General features: G+C 36.9%; 1 protein-coding gene across 2 annotated transcripts; it reads left to right on the top strand.

The window, feature by feature from the left end:
* The first annotated feature begins 712 nt into the window (after positions 1-712).
* Positions 713-22,700, top strand: LOC149263856 (uncharacterized). 2 transcript variants are annotated; one of them, XM_089388483.1, is made up of 4 exons: positions 713-1,047; positions 1,151-1,197; positions 7,239-7,315; positions 19,515-19,951. In XM_089388483.1, exons 1-4 carry the CDS (start codon positions 867-869, stop codon positions 19,681-19,683), a joined length of 474 nt encoding a protein of 157 aa, XP_089244609.1. In that variant the 5' UTR covers positions 713-866; the 3' UTR covers positions 19,684-19,951. The 2 variants fall into 2 exon arrangements, 1 of the variants encoding a protein (XP_089244609.1); XR_016250009.1 differs by lacking the exons at positions 7,239-7,315; positions 19,515-19,951 and adding an exon at positions 22,600-22,700 and having other exon boundaries at positions 903-1,197.
* Positions 22,701-26,149: the final 3,449 nt, after the last annotated feature.

Raw genomic sequence — 26,149 nt, 5'->3', positions numbered from 1 at the left:
GGAAAACCACGCCACCTGAAATAACCCGCTGGTGGTCCGTAAGGGAGCAGGCTTTCACTCCTGCCAGATGCCTCTGGGTCTTGGGCCGTTAACCTGTTTCCTTACGTCCGAAGAAGACGAGCTCTTAGCCAAATAGAAGCAATTTTAAGACATACCCCAGGAGTGTACAACTTATATACGCAACCGGTCAAAGTAGCATTCTGATAATTAATTAGTAAACTATTTAAATTGAGCGATTATTAATTAGTAACCTATTAAAATGAGCAACGTGGCACCCAGACTCACCAATACAATTATTTGTAGAACCCAATCCCCTTATTTGTAGAAACCCAATCCCCTTATTCACCGTACGGATAAGCTAAATATATACTCAGAAATTCTTGCTCGTAAAATATGGTATGGCCATGTAACCGTTATTTCTCTACTTTTAGACTACGACCATTCATATAATACATTGGACTACATTTAATTTAACGCTTTAGACGACAATTCAGAATTTGTATATAATGTATGTTGATTGAACATAAACGAAAACCTTATAAATTCATAATTCTATGTGAATTCTATGTTAGGCCGATAGGCCTTTCTTTGAAAGGGACCTTTCGTCGTCCTTTTTTTTCTGGCGCTGACATCTGGCCAACGACACTGGCGAACTCCGTTTTCGTTTATACTCCGTTTTTGTTTTGTACTCCGTTTTCGTGTTTGTGCAGGAAACGAATACCTAACCTCCCTCGCGAACTCCGTCCTGCATATCGGCTTGCATATCGGCACTCTTGCAGAGCTTGTATAAGCTGTTCCCTGCTGCTGTTCCGCGAGCTTCCGGATCTCATCACGGCCATTTTCATTAATCTTGCTCTCGGAATCTGATGCGCCCGCGCCTGCCGGAACAGAAAACACCCTGTTCAACGAAAATCCATCCATATTTTGCTCTTCATGTCTTCTCCACGCCCTCTGCAATAATGTCTTTCTGCTTTTCCACTCACTGCTGCACTATGTCTCCAGTTTTTGCTGTCTTATCTGCTTATCTGCGTTCTGGGCTTATTGCTGGTAACTTTCTGCACATTTTTCTCACTCTACATATTCAAAAACCCTTCTGCGTTTGTTTGGTTGATATTTTGTCCGCATCTTTGTGCTCGTCCTCGACCTGAAGCCTGCCACAGCAAATACGTCTCACTGCATCGATATCCGGTATCCAAGGTATGTATTAAAACTGATATTCTTCCCACCTTGCTTTCTGACTTGCACGACAATTGTTCAAGGATACACTTCGTCTTGCTTTTACTTCTTTTCCAGGTTGGAATTCTAAGTGTCTCTGTTCCCGGTTAATGTTTTAATTATTGGCTGTGGGAGCTCTGCATAACTGTTATGGGTTTTTCTGGAGTTTCAAGGCCCTCAACCTACTTTATTGTATGAACATGTATATTTGCCTCTCTCAAGTTCGAGCCTCTCAGCCCTGGTTTGAGTTTATAGCGTCATAATTTATGTTTGGACTTTGTTTTGATTGTTTTGTTTTTCGTTTTTTTTTTGTTATTTAACAATATAATATTATATATTTTGTACTAAACTCTGATTTTGACCTGGTCAAGTTGAGGGCCCAGAATCTCCATTCTTTTTCAGGTGAGGAAATGCATCCTCACTGTGGCTTTGGGCTTTGGGAGGTCTTCATTCACTGATTACAATTTTTTGATCAATTAGTGAATACTGGCTTAGTTAGACTTGTAATAAGTTTCTATTATCACATCCAAGCATGCCTCTGGATGGTAGATGGATTTGGACAGTATAATGATTATTTTTCAGTTCTTCACACTCACAGCTTTTTTCATCTAAACAGATTCATGTCAGGCGTTAGTTTGAACAGAATTTACTAAATTATTGCTGTTTGTGCTGTTGCATAGACCTTCAGAGGTGCTGTGAGAAATTTTCTAGGAGAGTTTCGATCTGTATGCATTATGTTATCAGGGTGGCCTTTCTTGCTTGTAGAAATAGTTACGGTGAGAACAGTTTCTAACCAAAAACAATAAGGATTGTACGATAATTTCAGAGAAACAGTTTTTTCAAGAAACTGATGAAGATTATAGTTGCTCGCCATGTCGGCCAACATCTGTCAAGGGTGGAAGGTTATCATTTCCAAAGTTTCTCCTTGCACTGCAATGTTGTTCTGCATTCCGAGTTGATGTGCAAAACCATCTTGCACACACATGCGCTCTTCAATTTCAAGTTACACACTGCAAGATGTAATACTTTCAGGATATTGGGGCTAGATCCGGAAAGAATGATTAATCTCAGATACTGGTTTGTGCAAAGCGGTTGTTTATGATGCTGGGTTCTAGGTTTCCGGTATGCCTTGGTGGATTGTTTTGGTCAAGTAATGATCAATATTTTAGCAAATTGTCATTTCCTACTGAAATTTGTGGAGTTAGTGTTTGGTTTCACTTGTTAAGGGTTTGGTTTGTGAAAATTCTATAAATAGTCAAGCATATTGTGGCACCAATTTTGTGAACCTGCATATATTAACCAACCAGAGGCTGACAATTATTAGTTTGATCCTTGTTGACTTTTTACCATGCATGCAGTGGTCCTTAGCCATCATTGCCATTTAAAGATGTATGCAGTTTTGGAATTGGTTTTTGATTGTTTTGATCATTTGCGAAAACTGCGTTTTATATTACAGAATGCCCAAAAATACATCAATATTTTGCTCACCTGCACAGTTTGGACTAGATTGTTCCCCCTGTTTGGCCGGAAGACCATAGAGTATTTTTGAAGCAGATTCTGCTTTCTACAGTTTCTGTCCTATTTTTTTAGAGCAGATAACATTTAAAGTTAGTAAAATATAAGCTTCGTTTTTGAAATCTAGGGATATTGCTGTTTAATTGTCTTCTATATTAAGGGATTTGAATAACTTTTGTACTCCAGTGCCCAATTTCTGTAACGTCAGAGGGAAAATTGTGTCAGGTCTTAGCATATCTTGCATGTGATGTCATTGGTAGTTATTAGCACTTCTGCAGCTATATGCTGGAATTCACACAAATAGATTCAGTTTTGATAATCTGACTACAGAGCACTCTTGTCGGAAGATTCAATGCATTGTATTGTGCTAGCTAGCATATTGAGTTACATTCTGGAAATCATTGTGGCTTTGTTTGTTTCCCAGCCTCACAAATGAGAGTGGTGTTAGATTGAAATATTCCGGAAGGCTAGGACATCAAGTCTTGTAAACTGAATGAACAATCTGTAGGGTTCCGATACTTCTAAATAATTTATGCTGTTTGATTAACCGTATTTGCCTCATAACATGATTGTCTTAGTGGAGCTTGCCAAATGAATGAGTGTTGTGGGCAAGTATTACACCTACAGATTGTTCATGAATAAAATATGTAACTTTCTCAGTTTTCATGTCCCAGGAAATTGTTTGAGAAGTCAGAGAGAGTACACTTAGATTTAGCTTGAATTTTAGGCTGTAGGTAGTTGGTCTCCATGCCTGAAACTATTATGCTTACATAACATTAGGCAGTGGATAATTGATCTGTATGCTTGAAATTAGTAAGCTCATCAATTTAGATTTTTCCTATTTGGTTTTATGTCAATATGCCGTTTATAGTACACATTCCTTGTCTAAGGCATGCTTTGCTTCTTTTATGCATCAATGTGAAAATGAAACCATAGAGTATTTTTCAAGCAGATTCTGCTTTCTGCAGTTTCTGTCCTATTTTTTTAGAGCAGATAACATTTAAAGTTAGTAAAATATAAGCTCGTTTTTTGAAATCTAGGGATATTGCTGTTTAATTGTCTTCTATATTAAGGGATTTGAATAACTTTTGTACTCCTGTGCCCAATTTCTGTAACGTCAGAGGGAAAATTGTGTCAGGTCTTAGCATATCTTGCATGTGATGTCATTGGTAGTTATTAGCACTTCTGCAGCTATATGCCGGAATTCACACAAATAGATTCAGTTCTGATAATCTGACTACAGAGCACTCTTGTCGGAAGATTCAATGCATTGTATGAATGGTACTGTGCTAGCTAGCATATTGAGTTACATTCTGGAAATCATTGTGGCTTTGTTTGTTTCCCAGCCTCACAAATGAGAGTGGTGTTAGATTGAAATATTCCGGAAGGCTAGGACATCAAGTCTTGTAAACTGCATGAACAATCTGTAGGGTTCCGATACTTCTAAATAATTTATGTTGTTTGATTAACCGTATTTGCCTCATAACATGGTTGTCTTAGTGGAGCTTTCCAAATGAATGAGTGTTGTGGGCAAGTATTACACCTACAGATCGTTCACGAATAAAATATGTAACTTTCTCAGTTTTCATGTCCCAGGAAATTGTTTGAGAAGTCAGAGAGAATACACTTAGATTTAGCTTGGATTTTAGGCTGTAGGTAGTTGGTCTCCATGCCTGAAACTATTATGCTTACATAACCTTAGGCAGTGGATAATTGATCTGTATGCTTGAAATTAGTAAGCTCATCAATTTAGATTTTTCCTATTTGGTTTTATGTCAATATGCCGTTTATAGTACACATTCCTTTTCTAAGGCATGCTTTGCTTCTTTTATGCATCAATGTGAAAATGAAAGTCATGGATTTAGAAATCGTTACTTACAAAATCTATGCACATCTTGGGGAATTATACTCTCGGTGGCACTATTCCTGACATGTGCAATGCTGGCACTCACATCCCTTTTTGGGCACCACTTATCTGTCTAAAGGAATGATCCATACCCTATTGCACTATTGCTTTACACGCAGCATTAGCATCCATACCCTGAATTGGGCACCATCTACCTGTCCAAAGGAATGAGCCACACCCATGTTTTTAGGATTCTTTATAGTGTTCCTTATCAGATGGTTATGACTTTTGCACTAAATATATACTGTTTTTTTTTTAAATCTTTTGGAGATTAAATAAATCATTTCTTTAGTCCCCTCTTATTTTAGGCCAGTAATTTCATGCTTCAAGAGTTGCAAACTTTATTAAACTAGAAAATTAGTAACATAGGTCTCAGGTGAAAGAGGTAGTACAAAGAAACTAATGAAATTGATATTTCAGTTTCACAGACCTTCTCCACTAAATAGACGTAGAATTCGTTTATACAAACATTAGAGCCCAGTTCCTTGACTATATGAAATACTAGGCATGAAGTGAAACATTCTTTTACCCTTCTGATTACAGCAAAGAACCTTTAGATGTCATTCTTCAAATGTTTTGGATCAAATCATGTTGCTAGAACACACTCATTGAGTTGTCTATTGTTTCTGATTTCTGCCAGAGCTTTACTGGCATATCTGACTGAAAAGTTTGAACTTTATGAAATGAGTAGTGAGTTTTATTCTGAAATGAACTATATTGTGTATTTGTTGAGTACTTGTTTTGAAGGATAAACCTGTAAAACGAGTGCTTATCTGGAAAATAGAACAGAAGATTTTGACTGCATTTGTGACATATTTGCTGGAGTTCTTTAGTGTTGTGTCATTATAATTCTTCTACCTAGAGTCGTGTATAACTTCGAAGCATTGATCATTGATGAAGCCTTAGACCTTTTGTTTCAGATTTTTTATGCTCGATATGTTGAAGAGCTTAAAATCTTTAGCCGTAGATGACTGTTATCGTTATAATCTCAAGCCAAACAATTGAAACTGAGAGTTAAGCTCCACAGGCTGTTAAACTAGCAGCTGTACAGTCAGACAAATCACCAAAATCCTTCTCTGTATGGCTTGCAGCACATATGTGCTGTATGGACCTGTATGGCTGCTTTAAGGCTTGATAATATGATATATGGTTCTACTGTATGGCCTTCTCACTGACTTCTGGTTCCTCTCCTGCTTGCTAGATCTGTTCCACTGTAAGTTACCTCTTCTATCTTGTTTTATTTATGATTTACTAAAAAACCCCTAAACTGTCAAAACCCTGATCTCATCCTGAGATGTATGACCCAGTTTAAATATAACTCATTAATGTATTAATTACACTTCATTAGACTCCTTAGGCTATGTCAACTGTAAAACATAATATATTTCACTTTTTTTTAGTGAATTATAAAATAGAATTATTTACCCATTTTCGAAGTGGTCACTTTCGGCATGTCTCAAACCACTCACTGCACATTCACACTGAAATCTGTGCAATAAGTTCCTGTCTGAGCATGCTTCTCAAGAAATCATATATGACATATTCACTTGATTGTTTTTCTTGTTTCTTCGACCGCATTTCCCCCTACAAGGCATTGGATCTGATTGAACCAGTTTTATGTTGAAAGTTTATCCTAATCAATTGATAATATGCCATCTTTAGGGCATGAAATATTGTTGTTCTGTGTATACCTTGGAGATCTGAACCGAACAGCAAGGAGATTCCAGGTGCGAGGCACTTTTTCCTGATTATCTGAAGTTCAGCCTCCATAATTTTGGCGAATCTCCTCTTTGATGACAAATATCAACACGCAAGAGAGAGGAAGTGTGATTACAAGACAGTGCACTCTGTTTAAGCCTTTCATTTGACCCTGTTGAAAGCAAGATCCTCAAGGGCAGTTTTCAGTGATAACATCTCCCGGTGGTACCCTAATAAATGCAGTTGCCAATTGTTCCCAAACTTGAATGAACATAAGATATGCCCTCTACATATATTTATTTTATGCTCAATTTCTTTGTTTCTGGGTAAACACAACCTTTTACATGTTGATTTACTGCGCTGCTACATAGGAGCTGTGGAAGTGTAAAAATTAAATAATACTTAAATATATGTCTAAATATTTTTTTGATTTATTTGTATCTTCTAAGAGCTTCATCGATAAGATATATTAAGAAGATTGTGATTGGGTCCATTTTTATGGAATTTGTAATATTAGTTAACATAAATGAAGTTGATTTTATATTACTTAATTTCTAAATGCTTAATTGAACAGTTATGGTAAGTTTATATTACTTGATTCATAAGTGTTTATTTTTTCCCCAAAACTTTTTTTTTATTTCAAAAAAATTCAAACCTTCATTTACGGTGACATGTTTATGTTTTATGACTCCTAACTTTCAGAGCGCTGTAAATCAGGATGTTCCGTTGTAGACTAAAACCAAAAAATGTTTATACATCTGTCTCATCTATTAGAAGTTTCAACCTTTATCTACCAAGAGATGTACATTGACATGTTGGTTTGCAGAAGGGCCATGGACTTCTTCTCAGAATTCTGTTATTCGAGTGTTTTCTTAGTGTTCTCTTTTGTGCTTTTCACTGGCAGGGACAGAGCTGTTCCCAGGTTCAGAAATTGTTCACCCAGGTTCTCAGTTTCTCAGAATTCTTCTGTTTACCTTGCAGGTGAGTGCTCTCGAGCGCAAATGCCGTGCCTGTGTTTCTTTCTATTCTTCCTGTCCATGGTTTTTGGACCAATTTGGTGATTACATAAGGTTTATTGTCTCAGATGCTTCTTTACCTATTCTCAAATAAACCCAGAAGAAACTATAGAATGTATTGATTTAATCTGATTCCTCAAAGCATCAGATGGAAAGTTCTTTTATTTTTGCAATTTGGTTATTTCTATTTTCTCTCCACCTATGCTGTTGCTTTCATGGTTCTATTAAACATTACGTAGACTTTAAAAAGGACTGTTTAATCAATAAGTGTGAATATGTTAACTGGAAAAATTATGTGGTCATTAAAACTGTACTTCGTGGGGTGGATAAATTGTTAAAATCTGTCAAATTCACCTAAGAGTTACCTGTGAGTGTCGGCTGCTTTAATTACCATTTATATACGCCACTACTTTCACTGTGATTATGAACCCTGCCCCTACGGTTCACTTCGCACATAGAAGGTCGGACCTTCACTTCTCCCATGGTCCTCAAACTGCACATGGGCTTATCATGTGGATAACTCGCAAAGGCATCATCTGAATATTGATTCGGGTGCTTTTTTTTATTACCTTCTTTATTTCGCTTTCATCTGAAATCCATGTGGGCGTTCGAGACTAAGCTTCTAATTGCTTTGAAATTAATCTGGGAATTTGGGTATGGGCAGCCTTGAAATCTAGTGTTTAAGAAAACAACACTCACAGGCCTTTTGATATCTAGGTGATCGAGATTGTCATAGAGATTCTCACCACTTGTTGGGATTGGAATTGTAGTCCCACTAGAACATATGATGATGTCAAGGGAAGAGAACAAGGATGTACAGACCCCGGACTCGTCTGCCATTGAAATTCCATGCCCTCTTGCAGAACCAGGAGATGGTGGTGGTGATAATAATAACGATGGAGTTGTGGTTGTTTCTGCTTCTCAAGAAGAAGCCAAAACGATCAATAGTAACATCAACAAGGATGGGTGGGAAGCAGCTCGTGCATGGTTGATGACATTGCCCAGGCGGAGGAATGTCATGCACAATGAGATCGAAGATTGGCTTCATAACAACAAGCACAATCTCTCTAGAGAAATCATCACAATGCCGCGTCAACAGCTTTACCGATACTTTGTCAACCAGCACAAGCTCATTCGCAGAGCTGACCAGCCACAGTCGCCCCAACAACAGGTACTCACTTTCATCTTTTTTGTTTTTTTGATAAGTATGCTTTTTCTTAAGTCACTAGGAGATATGAACCCCACTTCATAATACACGACAATACCCACTTTAACAAGAAGAGTGATTTGAACTTTGCACCTTTACCGACTGATCATGCATTAATACCTTTAATCTCAATCTAATTCCGAATTTTCATTTATATGGGTGTAGTACAGTTCTGAATTTCCATTTATTTGGGTGCGGTGTAATTCTGAATTTTCATTTACTTGGCTTTCACAGGATAGATTTATGCCTTTTCTTTTCCAAAATTTCCAAATAATATCTCTGGTGAAACCCAAAAGATATTTCCCCACATCTGTGAAACGCAGCTCGTGTGCCAAATACAGAGGGGTTTGAGCTAGCTGAATTAGCAGCAGCTTTAGAACCAAGTCCACCTCAGCTCCTCGAACTGTAGCAGAGCTAACAAAACCAACTTATAGAATGTTTGAGCTAGCTGAGTTACCAGCAACTTTGGCCGCAACTGGTTAAGCTAAATGGTAGATTATGTTTAAATCTATTTCAATTTCCAGGTTTCTATATTGGCAAGTTCCTACAGTTTTTTTAAATCTGATTTATTAATTTTTTTTTGGTCTTGTGCAACTTAAATCTATTTCAATTTCCAGGTTTCTATATTGGCAAGTTTTTGCAGTTTTTTAAAATCTGATTTATTAATTTTTTTTTTTGGCAATTTTGAAATTGTGTTCTCATAATTGAGTGATTTAGTTAGATGGGTTAATTTGAGTGGTTGAGTGCTTTAAGCTTCTTAGATTAGATTCCGCATTCATGTCATATCTTCTTCGACTATAACTTTGTATTGTGGTGAAATTGATGAATTTCAGGTACTCCTATCACAGGAAAAAGAAACCTCTTGTTCTTTTATGGAGACAACCTTGACACCGAATGCCATTTCTCTATTGCTGAATGGTTGCACCGAGATTCAACCACTACTTCAGATAATCGATGTAGGTTCTGTTACCTCATTGAAAACAACATCCTCGCACTTCCACATTACTCTATCTGATGGAGCACATCAACATAAGACTTTGTTACCATCCGCATATGGCCCACAAGTTGTCTCTGGAGACATCCAAATTGGATCAATAATTCTGCTCAAAAAAGCATCTTGCACGGTGCTCCAAAACTCCTCGTAAGACCCACCATTTGAAACCACCCTCTTTTACTTTAGCCGCCTAGCCGTTTTTTGCAACAAAAAAAGGAAAATGCAATCTTTATTAATTCATTTCTTACTTGTTTACATAAGGTCCATCCGAATCGTCGAGCTTGAAGTTGTGAAGCACTCAGCAGTGTTGATGAAGGACACATCAACGCTGCAACATGCACAGGCGGGTTCAGCCAAATCTAGCTCTTCGTCAGCTGAAGATCCCTTGCCCTCTTTAGTTACTCCACCACCTACAGCAACAATGACAACAATTCCATTCACAGCACTCAACCCTTATCGAAAGTATTGGTCTATCCAAGGCAGAGCATCTGCAAAGACGTCATTGAAGGCATACAACAATGTGCGAGGCTCAGGAAAAGTTTTCGGATTTGACCTTATCAACCGTGATAAGGAAGAGATCCACCTTTCTGCATTTGCTGAACTGGCCGAATCTCTTTACAATCTAATTCAGGTTGGGCAATTATACATTGTATCAAATGGCACAGTGAGAGAAGCAAATCCAAACTACAACCACCTCAAGAACAAATGGGAGATTTACTTATCTGCTGCTTCCATTATCAATCCATGTCCTACAGATGATCCAACGTTTCCCTACCAAAGCTTTCACTTCAAGAATATTGCTGAAGTAAGAAATGCAACTCCAAATACAAATGTAGATGTCATTGGTGTTGTTACTTCCACATCACCTGCATCAACAATTCGACGAAAAGATGGTTGTGAGACATTAAGGAGAACACTCATACTAAAGGACATGTCCGGTTTTAGCATTGATGTAACATTATGGGGAGACCACTGTGACTATATCGGACAGCATCTTTCTGATTTCTACTCTTTTGACAACCCACCAATTCTTTCAATCAAAGGAGGGCGCGTGTCTGAATTTAATGGCACCACGATAGGGACAATACCAACAAGCACTCTCACATTAAATCCACAGGTTCCAGAAACTCAACAACTACATGCATGGTTCCGTGAAACCGGCTATAGATCTTCTTCTCCATCTTTGAGTAGAAACTATGGTGTTTCTTCGAAACGTGCCCTGCCACGAAAGACACTTCATGAAATTGCTTGTATGCAGCCCTCTGATAAAGCGGTCTGGGTTTCAGTTCGAGCAACAATTACTGCTCTTCATATGGATGACTTCTACTTTCTAGCATGTCCACTAGATTTCAATGGCAAACAATGCATGAAGAAGGTTGTGGAGCATTCCAATAATCTTTGGCATTGTACAAAATGTAACGGTGACTTCCCAGAATGCGACTACCGTTACAAACTCAAAATTGAACTACATGACCACACCGGGAATCTACAGAATGTCACAGTTTTCAATGATGTAGGGAACGAGCTAATGGGCATCACGGCTAAAGACTTGTTCCTACTTTCTATCGAACCAACTGATCTACAAGAAATTTGTGGCCGCATTTCAGGACATCGCTTCCAGCTAACACTTTCCATTAAAACCGATTACTTCAACGGTGTTCAACGCTTGCAACCAATACTGGTCAATTCAGAGGAAATTCAATATGCCTCTGCATCCAAGGAAGCGCTCACTGACATTCAAGCACTGTCCGCTTCAAAACGACCTATTGTTCGCCGCCTATGAACTTTTTCTTAGGGCTTCATCTACCATGCCTGTCTGTACATATAGAACCATTTCCACACAACTAATTGTCTCATCTTTGTAAATTACACGCCCATGTTATTATGATGAAAGCTATAGTTTTCATTGCAAATACTCTCTTCTAGTCATTCCAACATATGTATGTTTGCCATTTACTTTTTACGTAATATAAATATCAACATTTGTACAAAGTCACTATGTGTCTCGTTCGTTCTCTACATGCTACACACTGATCCCTTGCTTGCTAAGCTATTCATTTTATCGCTCAAACATGTGAAACAAAAGTTTTTTTAAGTAAAGGGAACAAAATATTTTGATTCTTGTTTCTCCCCTCTCAATGATAGATACTTAAATAACATATGATTTCATAGCATTCCTAATTGCATGTTTTCACTTCTACCTACTCTACCTATCTTCACCGATTTTGAACTAAGAAACATTTAAAACTATGTTCAAAATATAATGTTCCAAATTCACAATGGATGTGCACCCAATAAAATGAGATACCAAACATGCACTACTTTTTTACGAAAACTAACAACTATTACTTGTACTTGTTTAGATATGCCACCAAACAATCAACTTGCGGACAAAAACAAGCGGTGGCGTATTCTATATGCGCAACAAAAGGATCGAATAAATGCACGACGTCGACTACTTTATGAACAGCACATAAACCCTACTACTTCCTCTACATCCCTTCCCACCTCAACTGCTCTCCCACCTATACAAACCAACCCAGCACACATTCATCATATCGATTATAACCCTCCCCTTAACGAAGAGCATCGTCGCTTTCGAGAAAGGATTGATGGACTTTCTACCTTGCATGTTTGCACAACATGCAAGGAAGCATACCCAGGCATGAAAACAAAGCTCTTCCACAATAGACTCTCTTGTTTTCGCTGTGCATCATCTAAATCTACCAATCGTTTTTCTGAACTGAACAACATGGACCCTGGAGAACAACCCTATGTCCTTCACCAATTAACGCAAGTTGAAGAAATGCTCATTGCACGTGTCAACCCTATTCTACAAGTCACTCATTCCCATGGTGGTCAATATAAATATAGTGGCCATACAATTAGCTTCCCTCAAGATATTACCAGTATTGCCAAATACTTACCCTGGATGCTCTCTGACTTAGACATCCTCATTGTGAAAAGGCAAAATCCATCTGAAAAGGCTTACGAATTCTACGTTTGCAAATCACGTGTCCTTGCAGCCCTTGAATACAAAATAAAATATGACCCTTACTACCATGATGTTCAATTGGATTCATCTACAATTTCTACACTTCCAGATCTCCCTACAGACATTTCTTCTCTTCTCCACAGTGTAACCACCTCGTCTTTTGAACCCCATCAAACCAGTACTGATTCCACTTATAATCCTGATGATGTCATGCTACCTCCATTAGAAATCCAACCCTCTTCTTTCGTTCCAGTCCTCCCAAATTCATGTACCGAGCGTGACCACATTTCTAACTATTTGCACTCGACCCATTAAAATTCAACAAGCTCTATCGATTGGCCTCCAATATCTCCAACCACTATAAATGAATACAACACCATCGGCCTCCTTGCCATGGCATTCCCCACACTCTTCCCTACAGGCATTGCAATGATCATGCAACCAAGACTTACAAAAGTTGAAATGCATGAATATGCTTTGCACTTGCTTCACTACCATGATAACCGCTTTGGCCAACACCCAAGATTCCGCTACTATCTTTATAACATTCTAATGCGCCACCGTAGCCAAGCAACAGCCATTGTCTTCGTGAAGAAGTACATTGAGAACAACTTGCCAACAACGGTATCAGAACTACGCCAGTGTCTTCATGAGTCTCCGGATTCAAGATTGCCAGAGCAAATAATGAGGTTTGGGTCAGCTCTACGAGGAACACGGTCTTTCTGGAACAAATGCCGAACTGAGCTGACTGACATGATCACACAAATAGGAAGCCCAACATTCTTCTTCACTCTCAGTGCAGCTGATACTAAATGGCATGACTTGCACGCGATCATGCCCACAAGTGTTCATTCCACTCCAGTCAACCCCTTCCAATGGAAAATCCAAAACATAATTAAAAACCCACATCTAACAGCCCAATATATGCATTGGAGATTTACAATATTCCTTGAAGAAATCCTTCAAAAAGGCCTGCATGCAACCGACTACTGGTGCAGGTATTATTTAATATCCATATCCCTCTACGTTAATTTTATACGTTGCATATACATGTATTAACTGAATGTACCCTCCATGTTATATTCAGATACGAATGGCAACATAGAGGATCCGCACACATTCATGGCTTCCTTTGGCTACAAAATGCACCAGACATGGACACACTTGATTGGGACAATGCATTGGAAGTTGCTAATGCACATAAATATTTCGACCACTACGTAACTGCTTGGAATCCACGTCCGGCAGAACACCGAACTATTCTGCTTCATCAGTCAACAATTCGTAACCCGTGTTTCCTTGACACAACAACAATATTCGCATCCAATCAATTTGAAGACTACACAGAGCTTGTCAACTGCGTCCAACGCCATACAAAGTGTCATGAATCTTCCTGTCTTCGTAAGAAAGACAATGTGCTTAGCTGCCGATATGGAGTACCGTGGGAATTGAAGTCCACTTCTTCACTTTTCATTGATGATAAGGGTCATAAAACCTACGTCCCTGCTCGCAATGATGAGAGATTGAATATTCACAACGCCGATCTACTCTCTATTTGGAGAGCAAATGTTGATTGCCAACCAGTCCTTTCTCGCCATGCTGTATTGAAATATATTTCAAAATATGCAACAAAAGCAGAGACACGATCTGAGAGCTACCGTCAAATGCTATCGCAACTATCACAAAGTGCCCTTCCAGAAGCACCTACTAGTGGTGTCATCCGGAAACTCCTTACAGAAACCATTGCAGATAGAGACATTGGGGCACAGGAAATATGCCATATGTTACAAAAGCTACCTCTCTCTCTTTCCAGCCGTACATTCCGTTCTTTGAATGTCAACAGAACTGTTTTCAAACGTGTTTCGCAAGATACCGAAAATCCTGGTTCGGCACCAAACTTTATCGTTGCGTATATGAACAGGCCTGCCTCACTAGAAGCACTGCCCCTCCTTGAAGCTGCTCGCTCATGGTCATATTCTTCCCAACGGAGAAGCAACCACTGGAAACACCTATTTCCCCCAATGATTGTACATGTCTTGCCCCATTACAATGTCATTCCTTCATCTACTAATCCTTCTTATGTCACCTTTTGTTGGAGTGAATTACTCTTGTATTTCCCCTTCCGAACACTCCCTGATGATATCGGTTCAAATGATGCAGAAATTATTGCACATTGGGAACAAAAAAAAAATGCATATACACCATGGCATGTCCATCGTGAACTTGAAAACCCACAAAGCCCACCTACTGAAGATCAACCTACCCCACACACCCCCCCTGACTCCATTCAGATGGATGAATGGCAAATCCTCTCTCAACTACACCCAGGTTACAATATTGCAATTGATGACCTCGACATGATTGGCTACCGCGACTTCGATGTCAACCACAATTGGTCACAAAATACTGTCCCTCCCCCATTGCAAGAAACCGCCATCAATTTCATTGAATTCAACCGCTCACCCATTCAAAACCAGCATCAATCATTTTCCAACCTTCTCCATGAGCATACATTATCCCCTACCCAAAGCATAGCTTTCACCGCTGTTTTTTCACACTTCAAAGCCCCTTCGCCAAAATCCCCACTGAAGATCATCGTACAAGGAACAACTGGCACAGGAAAATCCCATTTGATTAAATGCCTTCACCAAGCATTTGTGGAAAACTCGCCAGCCAACAAAAACCCTTTATTGTTACTTGCACCAACCGGCGTTGCAGCTTTCAACATAAATGCCCTCACAATTCATGCTGCCCTTCATATCCCTATCCAGACAATGCATCCTCTCGAAGGACAGCCGCTCCTACACCTGCAAGAGCATCTCCGTCATGTAGAATACATCCTCATTGACGAAATGAGCTTCATTGGTCCAAAAATGCTTTCTCGCATTGACGATCGTCTAAGAGAGGCATTCCCTCTTCATCGGAATACACCATTTGGTAATCGCTCAATTATCCTTGTCGGAGATTTAGGCCAACTCCCACCTGTAAAAGACATTCCTTTTATATGCTGGGACATCGCGTGGCACTGCACTTTGGCACAGCTTCGACATATTCATAACACTTTCGACCGTTTTCCGTCAACAAGGAGCTAGCTTGTCCCAGGTTGCTTTTCGACAAATACTTGCAAATCTTAGGAATGGAATATCTACACTTGAAGATTGGCAACATCTAATGTCAAGAACAAGTTCCTCTCTTACACCAGAGGAGAAATGCACTTTGAATTTTTGTCCGGAGAATCCACAGTAATAGAGTTTTTACACCAACGTTTCAAATCCCAAATGGGATCCATCATCAGGGTAAAGAGAAAGATGATAAAAGGAGAGCCAGATGGAGGAAATAAATACTCAAGAGGGACGCATATTAGAGACAAAGCACAGGTCGGCCAGAAAGAAGTTATAATGAAACCTAATTTTTTATTTATTTATTATAAATTAATATAATTTATTTAATATCTTTTAAAACAAAATATTAAACTAAAAACTAAATTAATATTAAAATCTAAAGAACTAATATGAACATAAATATTAATATCAAAAAACTATAAATAACCTAAACTCTATAATGATGTTAGAAACTAAAAACTAATAAATGTATTAATATTGATATCATAAATCTTAATAACATTAATATTTTTGTATAACCTAATGACTAAATAACTTAATAATGATGAAACAAGATTACTATATAATTTAATATTTATATAACCTAAAGTCTATACAACTTAATATATATATTAGAATTAATATCAAAAAACCTAAAACCTATATCATTATCTTAAAATATATATATTAATACCATACATCTTTATATATCCTAAAATCTATATAAATTTTATATCTAAAAACTAATATATATATTAATATTAATATAAATTCCTATTTAACCTAATGACAATAAAACCTAATGACTAAAAATGACTATATAACTTTATATTAATATATAAGAATATATAACTTAATATTAATATATATGACAATATAACTAAATATTAATATAAATGACTATCAAACCTTAATGACAATATAACTTAATATTTTTATATAAAACTTGACCACTATAAAACTTAATAATTATATAACTTAAACTCTAAATAACTTAATATATGAATTAGTAATAATATCAATAAAAGCTAATATTTATATCAAAATCTAAATAAAATAATATTAGTATAGACTAAATTCCAAATTAATTCAATGTTAAAATCTAGACTGCATTAGAACATACATTAATGCCTAAATTCAACCTAGAAGTTATATTAGTAATTAGAGCTTTTAATAGAATATAAATAACCTAATGACAGGATTAATATTAAAATCAAACAATATATCTATAATAATATTTATATTTAATATGTAAACATATATTAATATCTATGATAATAACAATCTTACCTGCTTGACAACTTACCTGTTTGACAACCTACCTGGGGCCGGGCTGACGCTTCTTGATTTCACTGATCAGGGGAAGCCAGCTTCCGCTAATCTCCAAACCGCTGTCTCTGTTCAGATTACAAGGATGCTTCAGGATTTCGAGGGCTTCTCTGATTTTCCGTCTCTGCTGCTGCTCTTCTCTTGCGATAATTGATGCGTTTTCTAAGCAGATGTGGTGTTTAGTCTTCAAGGAGTGCTCTGCTAAGGTTGAGGTACGAGATCTTCCATTCCTGATGTCGGCGCCATGTTCTTTAAGTCTTGTCTGGAGGGAGCGACCAGTTTCACCTATGTAGCTTTTTCCACATGAACAGTCTATTTTATAGACTCCTTTAAGTTGTTGTTTGTCAATATCGTCCTTAACAGATTTTAAACTTTGTCTGATGGTACCAGGAGCTGAGAATTGAGTTAGAATGTTTTTCTTTCTTAGGATCTTTGCCATTTTATCTGTGACCCCGTGGATATAAGGTAGAAAAACCTTACCACCATGAGGTTGATCCTCCTCTTTAGGTTTGGGAGAGGACAACCTCCTTTCAGCTTTCTTTATGGCTTTTTTAATCTCATGATCCTTGTAGCCTATATTTCTGAAAGTTGAAACTAAATTTCTCTTTTCTTCATTTATATGTTCTGAGTCAGAAATACGGAGGGCTCTAATGGCAAGAGTGTTCAGAACGCCAAGCTTTTGGGCTGGGTGATGGTGGGAATCTGCATGAAGGTAGCTTTCCGTGTGAGTTGATTTCCTGAAAACCTTATGGCCCAGCGAGCCATCCTCTTTTCTGATGATAAGAATGTCCAAGAAAGGGATGCACATATTTTCTTCAAGCTCCATAGTGAATTTTATATCAGGGGAGATGGAGTTAAGGTGATTGAAAAACTTGTCGAGTTCTGATTTACCATGGGTCCATTTTATATTGGTGTCATCGACAAAGCGCTTCCACCATGCTGGTTTTAAGGGATAAGATTCCAAGGCCTTCTTCTCAAAATATTCCATGTATAAGTTGGCCACAATAGGCGAAAGGGGGGATCCCATTGCTACACCAGATGTCTGTTCATAAAATGTTCCTTGGAATGTGAATACAGTTGACCTTAAACAGACTTCAGCCAGCTTTGCGGTCTCTGGATCAGTGACATTTCTTATGACCTGAATGGCTTCATCAAGAGGAATCTTCGTGAATAAGGAAACCACGTCAAAGCTCACAAGGATGTCATCCTTTTCCATTCTTTCATTTTTAATCAGATTCACAAAGTCGTGCGAGTCTTTAATGAAGGAGTCTGTATTTCCAACCAGGGGCTTCAGAATCTTGGCGACATATTTATCAAGCTCATATGTTGGAAAGCCAATGGTATTAACTATCGGTCTCAGGGGGACCCCCTCCTTATGGATCTTGGGTAATCCATAGATTCTGGGAATGGTTTCACACGAGGGGGTTAATTTCTTCTTCAATTTTTCCTCTAGGTTGGAATCTGAGATAATCTTTTTTACATCCTTCATAATCTTGGCCATGGGATTACTGTTCAGCTTCTTGTAACTGCCACAGTTTAGGTGATCATTCATTTTCTTAACATAGTCCTCTTTATCGAGGATAACTGCTGCTCCTCCTTTATCTGCTTTAAGAACAACTATCTTGTCATTATTTCGTAAGGACCTGAAAGACTCTTGCTCTTGCACATTCAGCGAGTCCATGCACCTATTCGCAACAAACAACGCAGTTGTCTTGCATAATAAGAAAAAGCTCAAACAATTGAACATCCCAGTAGCACTTTGCTCTGCCGAACAACAAACACAGAAAAATCCTACTACAACAGAAGATGAGCACCTCCCTGCCAAGGTGCTCTTATGCAATGAACAAAAAGTTATGCTCACCAACAACTTATGGGTACATGCAGGCCTTGTCAATGGCGCGCTTGGGAAGGTCGTCTCAATATTTTATTCAACTGACTCAAAGCCCCCAGCATTACCATCCTTTGCGGTTGTTGACTTTCAACAATACAGAGGAACAACGTGGGACATTTCACACCCAACATATGTACCCATTCCTCCCATCACAAGGGGTGCACGCCGTCAGATACCACTTCAAATGGCATGGGCTTTAACAATACACAAGTCACAAGGAATGAAATTAGACAAAGCAACAGTGGACATCGGGACCAAAGAACGCCAAGGGCTAACATTCACTGCAATTTCAAGAGTGCGGTCACTATCGGACATACACATCAATCCAGCATTCCCATTCTCCCGCATTGCACACATGCACAAGAATCCATATCTTAAGCATAGACATCAAGAGGAATCATTCCTTGCATCAAAATCTATGCAGTATAATACACTTTAGCCAATCATACAGCCTGCCTTCCAGATTTACCCACATGGTAAACACCAGTCACTACATACAAAAGTTTCACATAGATTCCTTGCTATCACATTTAATTTCATACGCTTTTATATTCATTTGGAATCGTTTAATTTATTTCACATTTTCAAACAAAATCGTCAAACATATTCATTGCCATTTACAGTGTTCCCTTTTCTGATGCCAACAGGTATGAATACATGCTATTTACGACAATTGTACGAGTGTTGCGAAGAAATCCAGCAACAAGAGCTTACATTACAGGATATGCAAACAAGGATCCTGCCACAACCATCCATGCCACTATACCGTTTGCGCCCAGCAATTTCGCTGTTAAAGAATATAAGGAAACTACTTAAAATTACAATTCACATCCATGAAAGGGATGCACACAGGCAGATGCGACATCAACTACAGGAACAGCTCGCACAACATGGCAGCACAATAAACACTAACTGGTGTTGCCGATGCCATGGCCCATCATGCATATATGATTAGCGGCTCATTCTCAATGACATCTCTACATAATGTTGTTATTGTACATATGCTTACAAGCCAACAAAACTTTCATTGTATATATCTTCACTTATATATGGCATGTTTAGTTATATCTTAATAGAACTCTTCTCTGTTGTATGAACAAAGAGTATTCAAGTACGTGGTCCACTGCGCTTCGTTTTGGGTTTTATGATTCAAACAACAACTTTTTGTATAAAGAAACATGTTCTGACTTTAGATAGGTCGCTTCGGTTTTATGATTCAACCAACAACTTTTTGTATAAAGAAACACGTTTCTGACTTTAGAAAGGTCGCTGTTTACATCAACCTATTAGGGAACTTTTCATTTAGCGCTGAATCTCTCAGTATCTGGATTTCAGCAGTACCTTTCTTAATTGTTAAATTTCCCAGTATCGAATACATATATGCATTTTGGTATTCTATGGCTAAACACTTGGTTTGAAATAGTCCACTCAATGAATCCTTTTAATTCCTGTTACAGGGTCCTTTTTTTATAGTTTTGCGGAATGAAATGTAATAGTAAACAAATTCATTGATAACAGTGAGAGTATTGGTTAGTCTTGAAATCGACACTTGCTTTTCTGTAAAGTTAACATGGATCACAGTAAAAGGATGTGCTGAAAAGAGTGTACTGGACACCATAGCTTGTTTAACAATTCATTGAGATCTTGTTCTGCTGATGCACCAAGAGAAATGAGGTGCTTCACACCCTGAGTGGTGGGAGATATTTAGCACTTTATTAATGGTGGGTGTGCTTGTAAGTTGTAACGCTAAAAGTTCAAAAAACAACCAGCTTCCTATTTCTCTAAATTATAATAGATGTAGAACCAAATTGAAAAAAGTGCTGACATAATTAAACTTTAGTAAATAAACTAGCATAGATACATCAACCTTAGTTCTTGTAAGTGTGTAAGAGTTGAAAAAATGTGGAGGTTTATGTCCTGAGCTTTAATCCTTTGTGATGCTTAGTAGATCGGGGTTTCTGTTGCCTGAGACTCTTAATACTACCCACGTACCAGTACCAGAAACTTGTGGAACTTTTGAAGCTTGCTCGAAATGTCCAAGTTTCCATGAGGGGCCTGGGACTTATAGGAAGCCTGAAAGACTTTAATCTAAGAAAAATGAGGAAAATTCAACCTTTAATTCATTTCTAAGCCTACCTACAACTTAGCTTATCATTCTCACTTGCTTGCAAGATAATGTGTTTTACACACAAACACATGCATGCCCCACGCACCCATTTTGAGGGGGTTGTGTTTCCAGCCTTTCTCGTGTCTGAAACCAGCACATGTTTCATGCAACTTAGGTCTGGGGTTATGATGAATATTTCCTAGCTGCATTAACATCTTAACTAAGAATGACAAAATATAATGCATATGGATATTTCCTAGCTGTCATTAACATGTCAACCAAGAATGACAAAATATAATGCTTTTTAAAAGCACGCTGAATATATGCTTTGAAAGTCAGTATGTAGTGCTCATTGCAGGTTAGTCAGTAAATAAACTGACTTCTCCAACTCCTGTTAACTTATTGCATCATGTACATATGATGGTGGCCATATTCAAGAGCCTCAAGCTTATGTTATGGATATGGATCCACCAAATTCTTGAAAAACTGGGATCCAGAAATGGCAATTACAAAAAATTATAAGAATGTTTTTATAATAAACAAAAAAGAGGACTATTGCGAATAACCATAACCAAAAAAAGAGTTCTCAAGCATATTACAATTAGCCATCCATGTTCTATAACTAATAATTTGATAAGTTATAACCATCATTGATTATTGATAGTTTTGAAGACAATTTTAGCATGAACATGTGGCAAGTCATAACAGTGTTTTTTGTGAGCCACATTCACATGTTGATATATCATCGGTGAATAAAGTATTTTTCTTTACAATGAACTATTTCTTTTATTCTGGGCTCTTCAAGGTTTGTTCAGTTGACATTCTTTACTGTAGATTACAGCTGCACTAACTCATGTGTTGTACACCTTTGTTTCACCTAAAAAGTGAGCATATCACCAAGGTTGCATCATCCAAACGAATGCAGTATGATGAAGCCCCTACTTCAATTAGTGTTCTCAGGAGTGGTTTATTTATGTGCATACTCAGTACTTATATTTATTATTTTTTTTTCCTACTTTTAATGTAGGTAAGTGAAATATGAAAATACAAGTGCAAGGGATGTCTTGGGTTAATGCATGTTTTTAATACAAATCACACTGTAAATTGCTTATACCGATGGCTGAACAGATTTTAATTCAAAAGTGAGCAGCAGATTAAGTGCACATAAGGTCTATCTTACTCTGATACTGCACACAATTTTCCACAGTTTATCAATTATCCTAATCTATAACATTTAGCAATTTGGTTCAAGATCAGATAGTTTTGCTGCGTCCACAAACTCTTTAACAAGATAAGATAGTTTTGATATTGCATTTTAAATTATTCATTTGTCCTGTAACATCTTTTTCATATGAAAACAGAGTAACATCATTTAACCAGAGGTACTATCTGTAAGAGATAGGGTGACCATCATTAAAATAGCGTCGTTGATACACTTTTTTTCACATCATTTAAAGTAGAGCTAATATTTGTAACAAATAGTAGGAGAGCAGAGTTACACTATGAGCATTTAAGCATTTATCGCCCTTCATTCACGTTTTCTCACCACATTATGAAAGCTGAGTAACATGATTAAACCAGAGTTACTATTGGTATGGTCTCTTTAACATGATAAGGTTTTCCAGCTTATGTTTGCAGAAGTTAAAATGATGACACAAAGATTTTCAAAGTTGTTGCTGGTTGAAGACATGTCAGGTGGTGGTAAAGGAGTATGTACAACCCTGGCAATATCTAATGCTTTTACACACCTCTCAGGTATAACATTTTTAATTCTGTTCTGGAATCACACAGGATTTTATGCAAGTCTTAAGCAAAATTTTTTACTTAATCTTAAGACATAAATTTTCACTTAATTTCAAGATACTAACTCCTAACATGCGGATCTCTTGTGGCAGCTACTATTTTTGGAACCTCTGGTGCAGGAGAAGAAATCAATGTGGCGAATAGATGGAGTGGCTATTATCCGTTAGTGATTACATTCTTGAACTCATCCCAGCTTTCCAGAACTTTGAGCTTCATAACTCTACTATTTACATGTTTTTTACTTGCACATAAATGGTGTCATGGTATTCAAACTTCAGGTTATGGTAAGCAATTCTCTACAGATAATGTACTCGTTTCTTACGAACAAGTAGATATTGCTCTTCTTTCACGGTTAGTAAAGGGTTATTGCTGCATTTCTTTTCCTTTAAAGGTGGTTGTGTCCCTTAAGTCACTATACAAGGACAGTCTGATGCCCACATGTAGTTAATACAGAACGTATTTTGAAAACTACGCTTTAGCATTGTAGTGCTTGAATCATCATTTCATGTTGGTTTTCATCTTTTGTTTCTCTTTTGTGGGAAATTTTGTACAGGAGTCTCAAATTTTGTATTCAGAATTATCACAAGAAAGCCCCTGCTTGGTTTGTAAGGAAAGAGAGCTTCAACACCAGTTCTGTCTCCAACCGCCAAGATGATCAGTACACTACTACCATGTTTAGTGAAGAATTTCTGCTATTCTCTTGTAATCTATTGGCCCCCAAAGCTCCTCATAGATGAGAATATTTGCAGGATGTTCATATTGTTGTAAGTTTGTAGTAGTTCTGGAATGCCTGACTCTTGTGCTGCTTCTCATCTTCAACAACAAGAGTTTCTGTGGTGAATAAGCAGAATCCATGTCCTGCCTTGTGAGGCAGCTCTCCACTGTGATAGCTTTTTTTGTAATGTCTCTGATAAAAACTTTAGACTTCTATTTCATTCTGTAATATGATGTCATTCACTCTACAAGATTAGGGGATCCACTCTACAGAGTCCATGTCATACCTTCTGAATCAGCTCTCCACTGATGTTAATTTTCTCTGTATTGCCCCTAATAAATCCTATATAATGAGATTTCATTTTTTAATATGATGGGATTTCACTCTACAAGATTCGTTTCCGTTTTAGTCGTCTACTTCGAATATTCTTATCAAATTTACGTCCTGAAAGAATGTTTGTTTGTTATGAACTTACCTTACATCCACTAATATTTACTATAGAGAAACTCAACAACTCTAATTTAATAATCCTATCGGCCTCTCTTTGTACCTTTTGGGACAATTGCTAGTTATATTATTCACAGAAGAGTACTTCTGGTCGTCGTTTTTTTCTTGTGCTTTTGATTGGTGATTACTATATTCACGAGTAAGCAGATTCACTATGGTTTTGATTGGTGATTACTATATTCATGAATAAGGATATTCACTATTACTATTGGTTTAAGATAGAGTGTTTAGAAAATTGAATTTTAATATTTTAATAACTTAATTTATTTTAACAATAAAAACTTTATTGATTAAATTAATCTTTAAACCTATATAATTTCAATATATAAAATGTTAGTTGTTTTGATATTAATTATAGTAAACTAATATTATGACATATTATTAATATTATTAAATACGAAATAATTATATGGTATTTCACATCTAAGGATTGTTAAATTTTGTTTGTCTCATAGTTAATTTTTTCTAAAGGTTATATCAAGTTTGACTTGTGGTTTTAGAAATAGTGACTGATTTAGGAGTATTTGAGCCATCAAAATTACTCGGGGTTGCCTCTGTCAATAACCTGGATGGATTTTTGCTTACAAAATTTTAAAACTATAATCTTCACATCACAAAATGACTTAACAATACACACAATACTTTATATTCTGATCCCTTAAACTATCTTAAATTATGATATAATAAATACTCATAGCAATTAAGTTGTTATATTTCTTAGAATTTAAATTTTATATAAATTAAATAAATAAAAAATTAAATTAAAAAAAAATAATCTATCTCTTACATTAATAAATTTAAGTTTAAAATCAATTTAATTTAATTTTAAATATGCAAATATTCCTAATTTATGTTATTTATGTAAATATTTAAAGTGATTATTACAAAATTGTTAAACTATATGTGGTGTTTTAAATTAGCATTTTTTTTTTTATTTAATTATTTTTAGGATGAGAAATAAACGATTTTATAATAAAAACGATTTTGTTGGTATGTTTTTCAATTTTTATATTTTGGAAAATAAAAAAAAATTGAATTTTTTTTTTAGTAATTTTAGAATTAAAAATAATATTCTATTTTATTTATTTGATTGATACTTTTTCTCAAAATAAGTTTTGCGGGAGGATTGAAGAAATCATGACTCCTCCTAAAATGAGGATTGTTGTAATTTGTCTCTACGAAAATGTCACACTGCCAAGCTTCATACCAATGAAGGGTGATCTAAAAATATTAAACGCAATATTTTATATGTCACGTTTAATACTCCCCACTAGTCCATTGTATCACAAAGTGCTTGTTGTTTGGGCTTGGGTCCTACCGTCTTGCCAGGAATGCCAATAGTCATGCCGCCAAGTTAAAAGCACAGTTTAAAGGAGTTTCTCCATATTTGTAAGGTTGTTTCCACATCTTAGTTAGGCTAGAGAACCTCTGTTCGGAATCAAGCCCGCCTGCTTAATTTGGTCTATGTTTGGAAACTGCTCAGGTATTGATGGATTTGCTGCCATGCTTATATAAAAGACCACTTATGTCGGAAGAAGGCAGAGAGAATGGGTGGTATAGTTCAAAAGCATTGCACGCAAAAAACCCTAACCTAGAAGCAGGCCGAGACCTCGCCTTGAGCAACAAGGAGGATCCGAGAAGTTGCAAAAGACCCAATTATCCGAATTGGTTGTTTGGATAAGCTTTTTTGCATGATTTTTCACTAGGTTTTTAGTGGTAATATCTATTTCTGAAGGTGGGCTCTCCATTCTTCTTCCGTCTTCCAACTTAGAGGTATAAGGATTGTAAAGAATGTTACTTGTACTTTTATCTCTTTTTATGCCACTTAATGAATGAAAGCCTCTCCACTATTAAGAAGGGCCCATCGATGTAGTCCAAACTGGACGAACTCCGTAATCAAATCATTGTGTCATGGTTTTTATGTTCTTCTATTTATTTCTGCATTGTTTATTTTATTCTTATTTTATTCTGATGCATCTGTAAGTAAAAGATCTTGGATCATTCACATTAATTGTTGGGCCATGACAGGCCCAATGGGGCCAGCTCCCACCCTGATCGGGGAGAATGTAATGTATGCTGACTCAACATAAATGAAATATTTTAACTTCATACTTCTATGTATTGCATTAATCACAAAACAATTGTTGTTC

Source organism: Pinus tabuliformis, chromosome 6, assembly GCF_031772625.1.
Source record: "Pinus tabuliformis cultivar Carrire ecotype Pingquan chromosome 6, CPIR1, whole genome shotgun sequence".
Lineage (NCBI taxonomy): Eukaryota > Viridiplantae > Streptophyta > Pinopsida > Pinales > Pinaceae > Pinus > Pinus tabuliformis.
This window is presented reverse-complemented; position numbering and strand designations above follow the sequence as displayed.

Coding starts and splice junctions, on each gene's coding strand:
- LOC149263856 (XM_089388483.1), top strand. CDS start 867: ATGCGCCCGCGCCTGCCGGAACAGAAAACACCCTGTTCAACGAAAATC. Junction 1,048..1,150: donor GCGTTCTGGGCTTATTGCTG/GTAACTTTCTGC, acceptor CTCGACCTGAAG/CCTGCCACAGCAAATACGTC. Junction 7,316..19,514: donor TTCTTCTGTTTACCTTGCAG/GTGAGTGCTCTC, acceptor TGATGCCAACAG/GTATGAATACATGCTATTTA.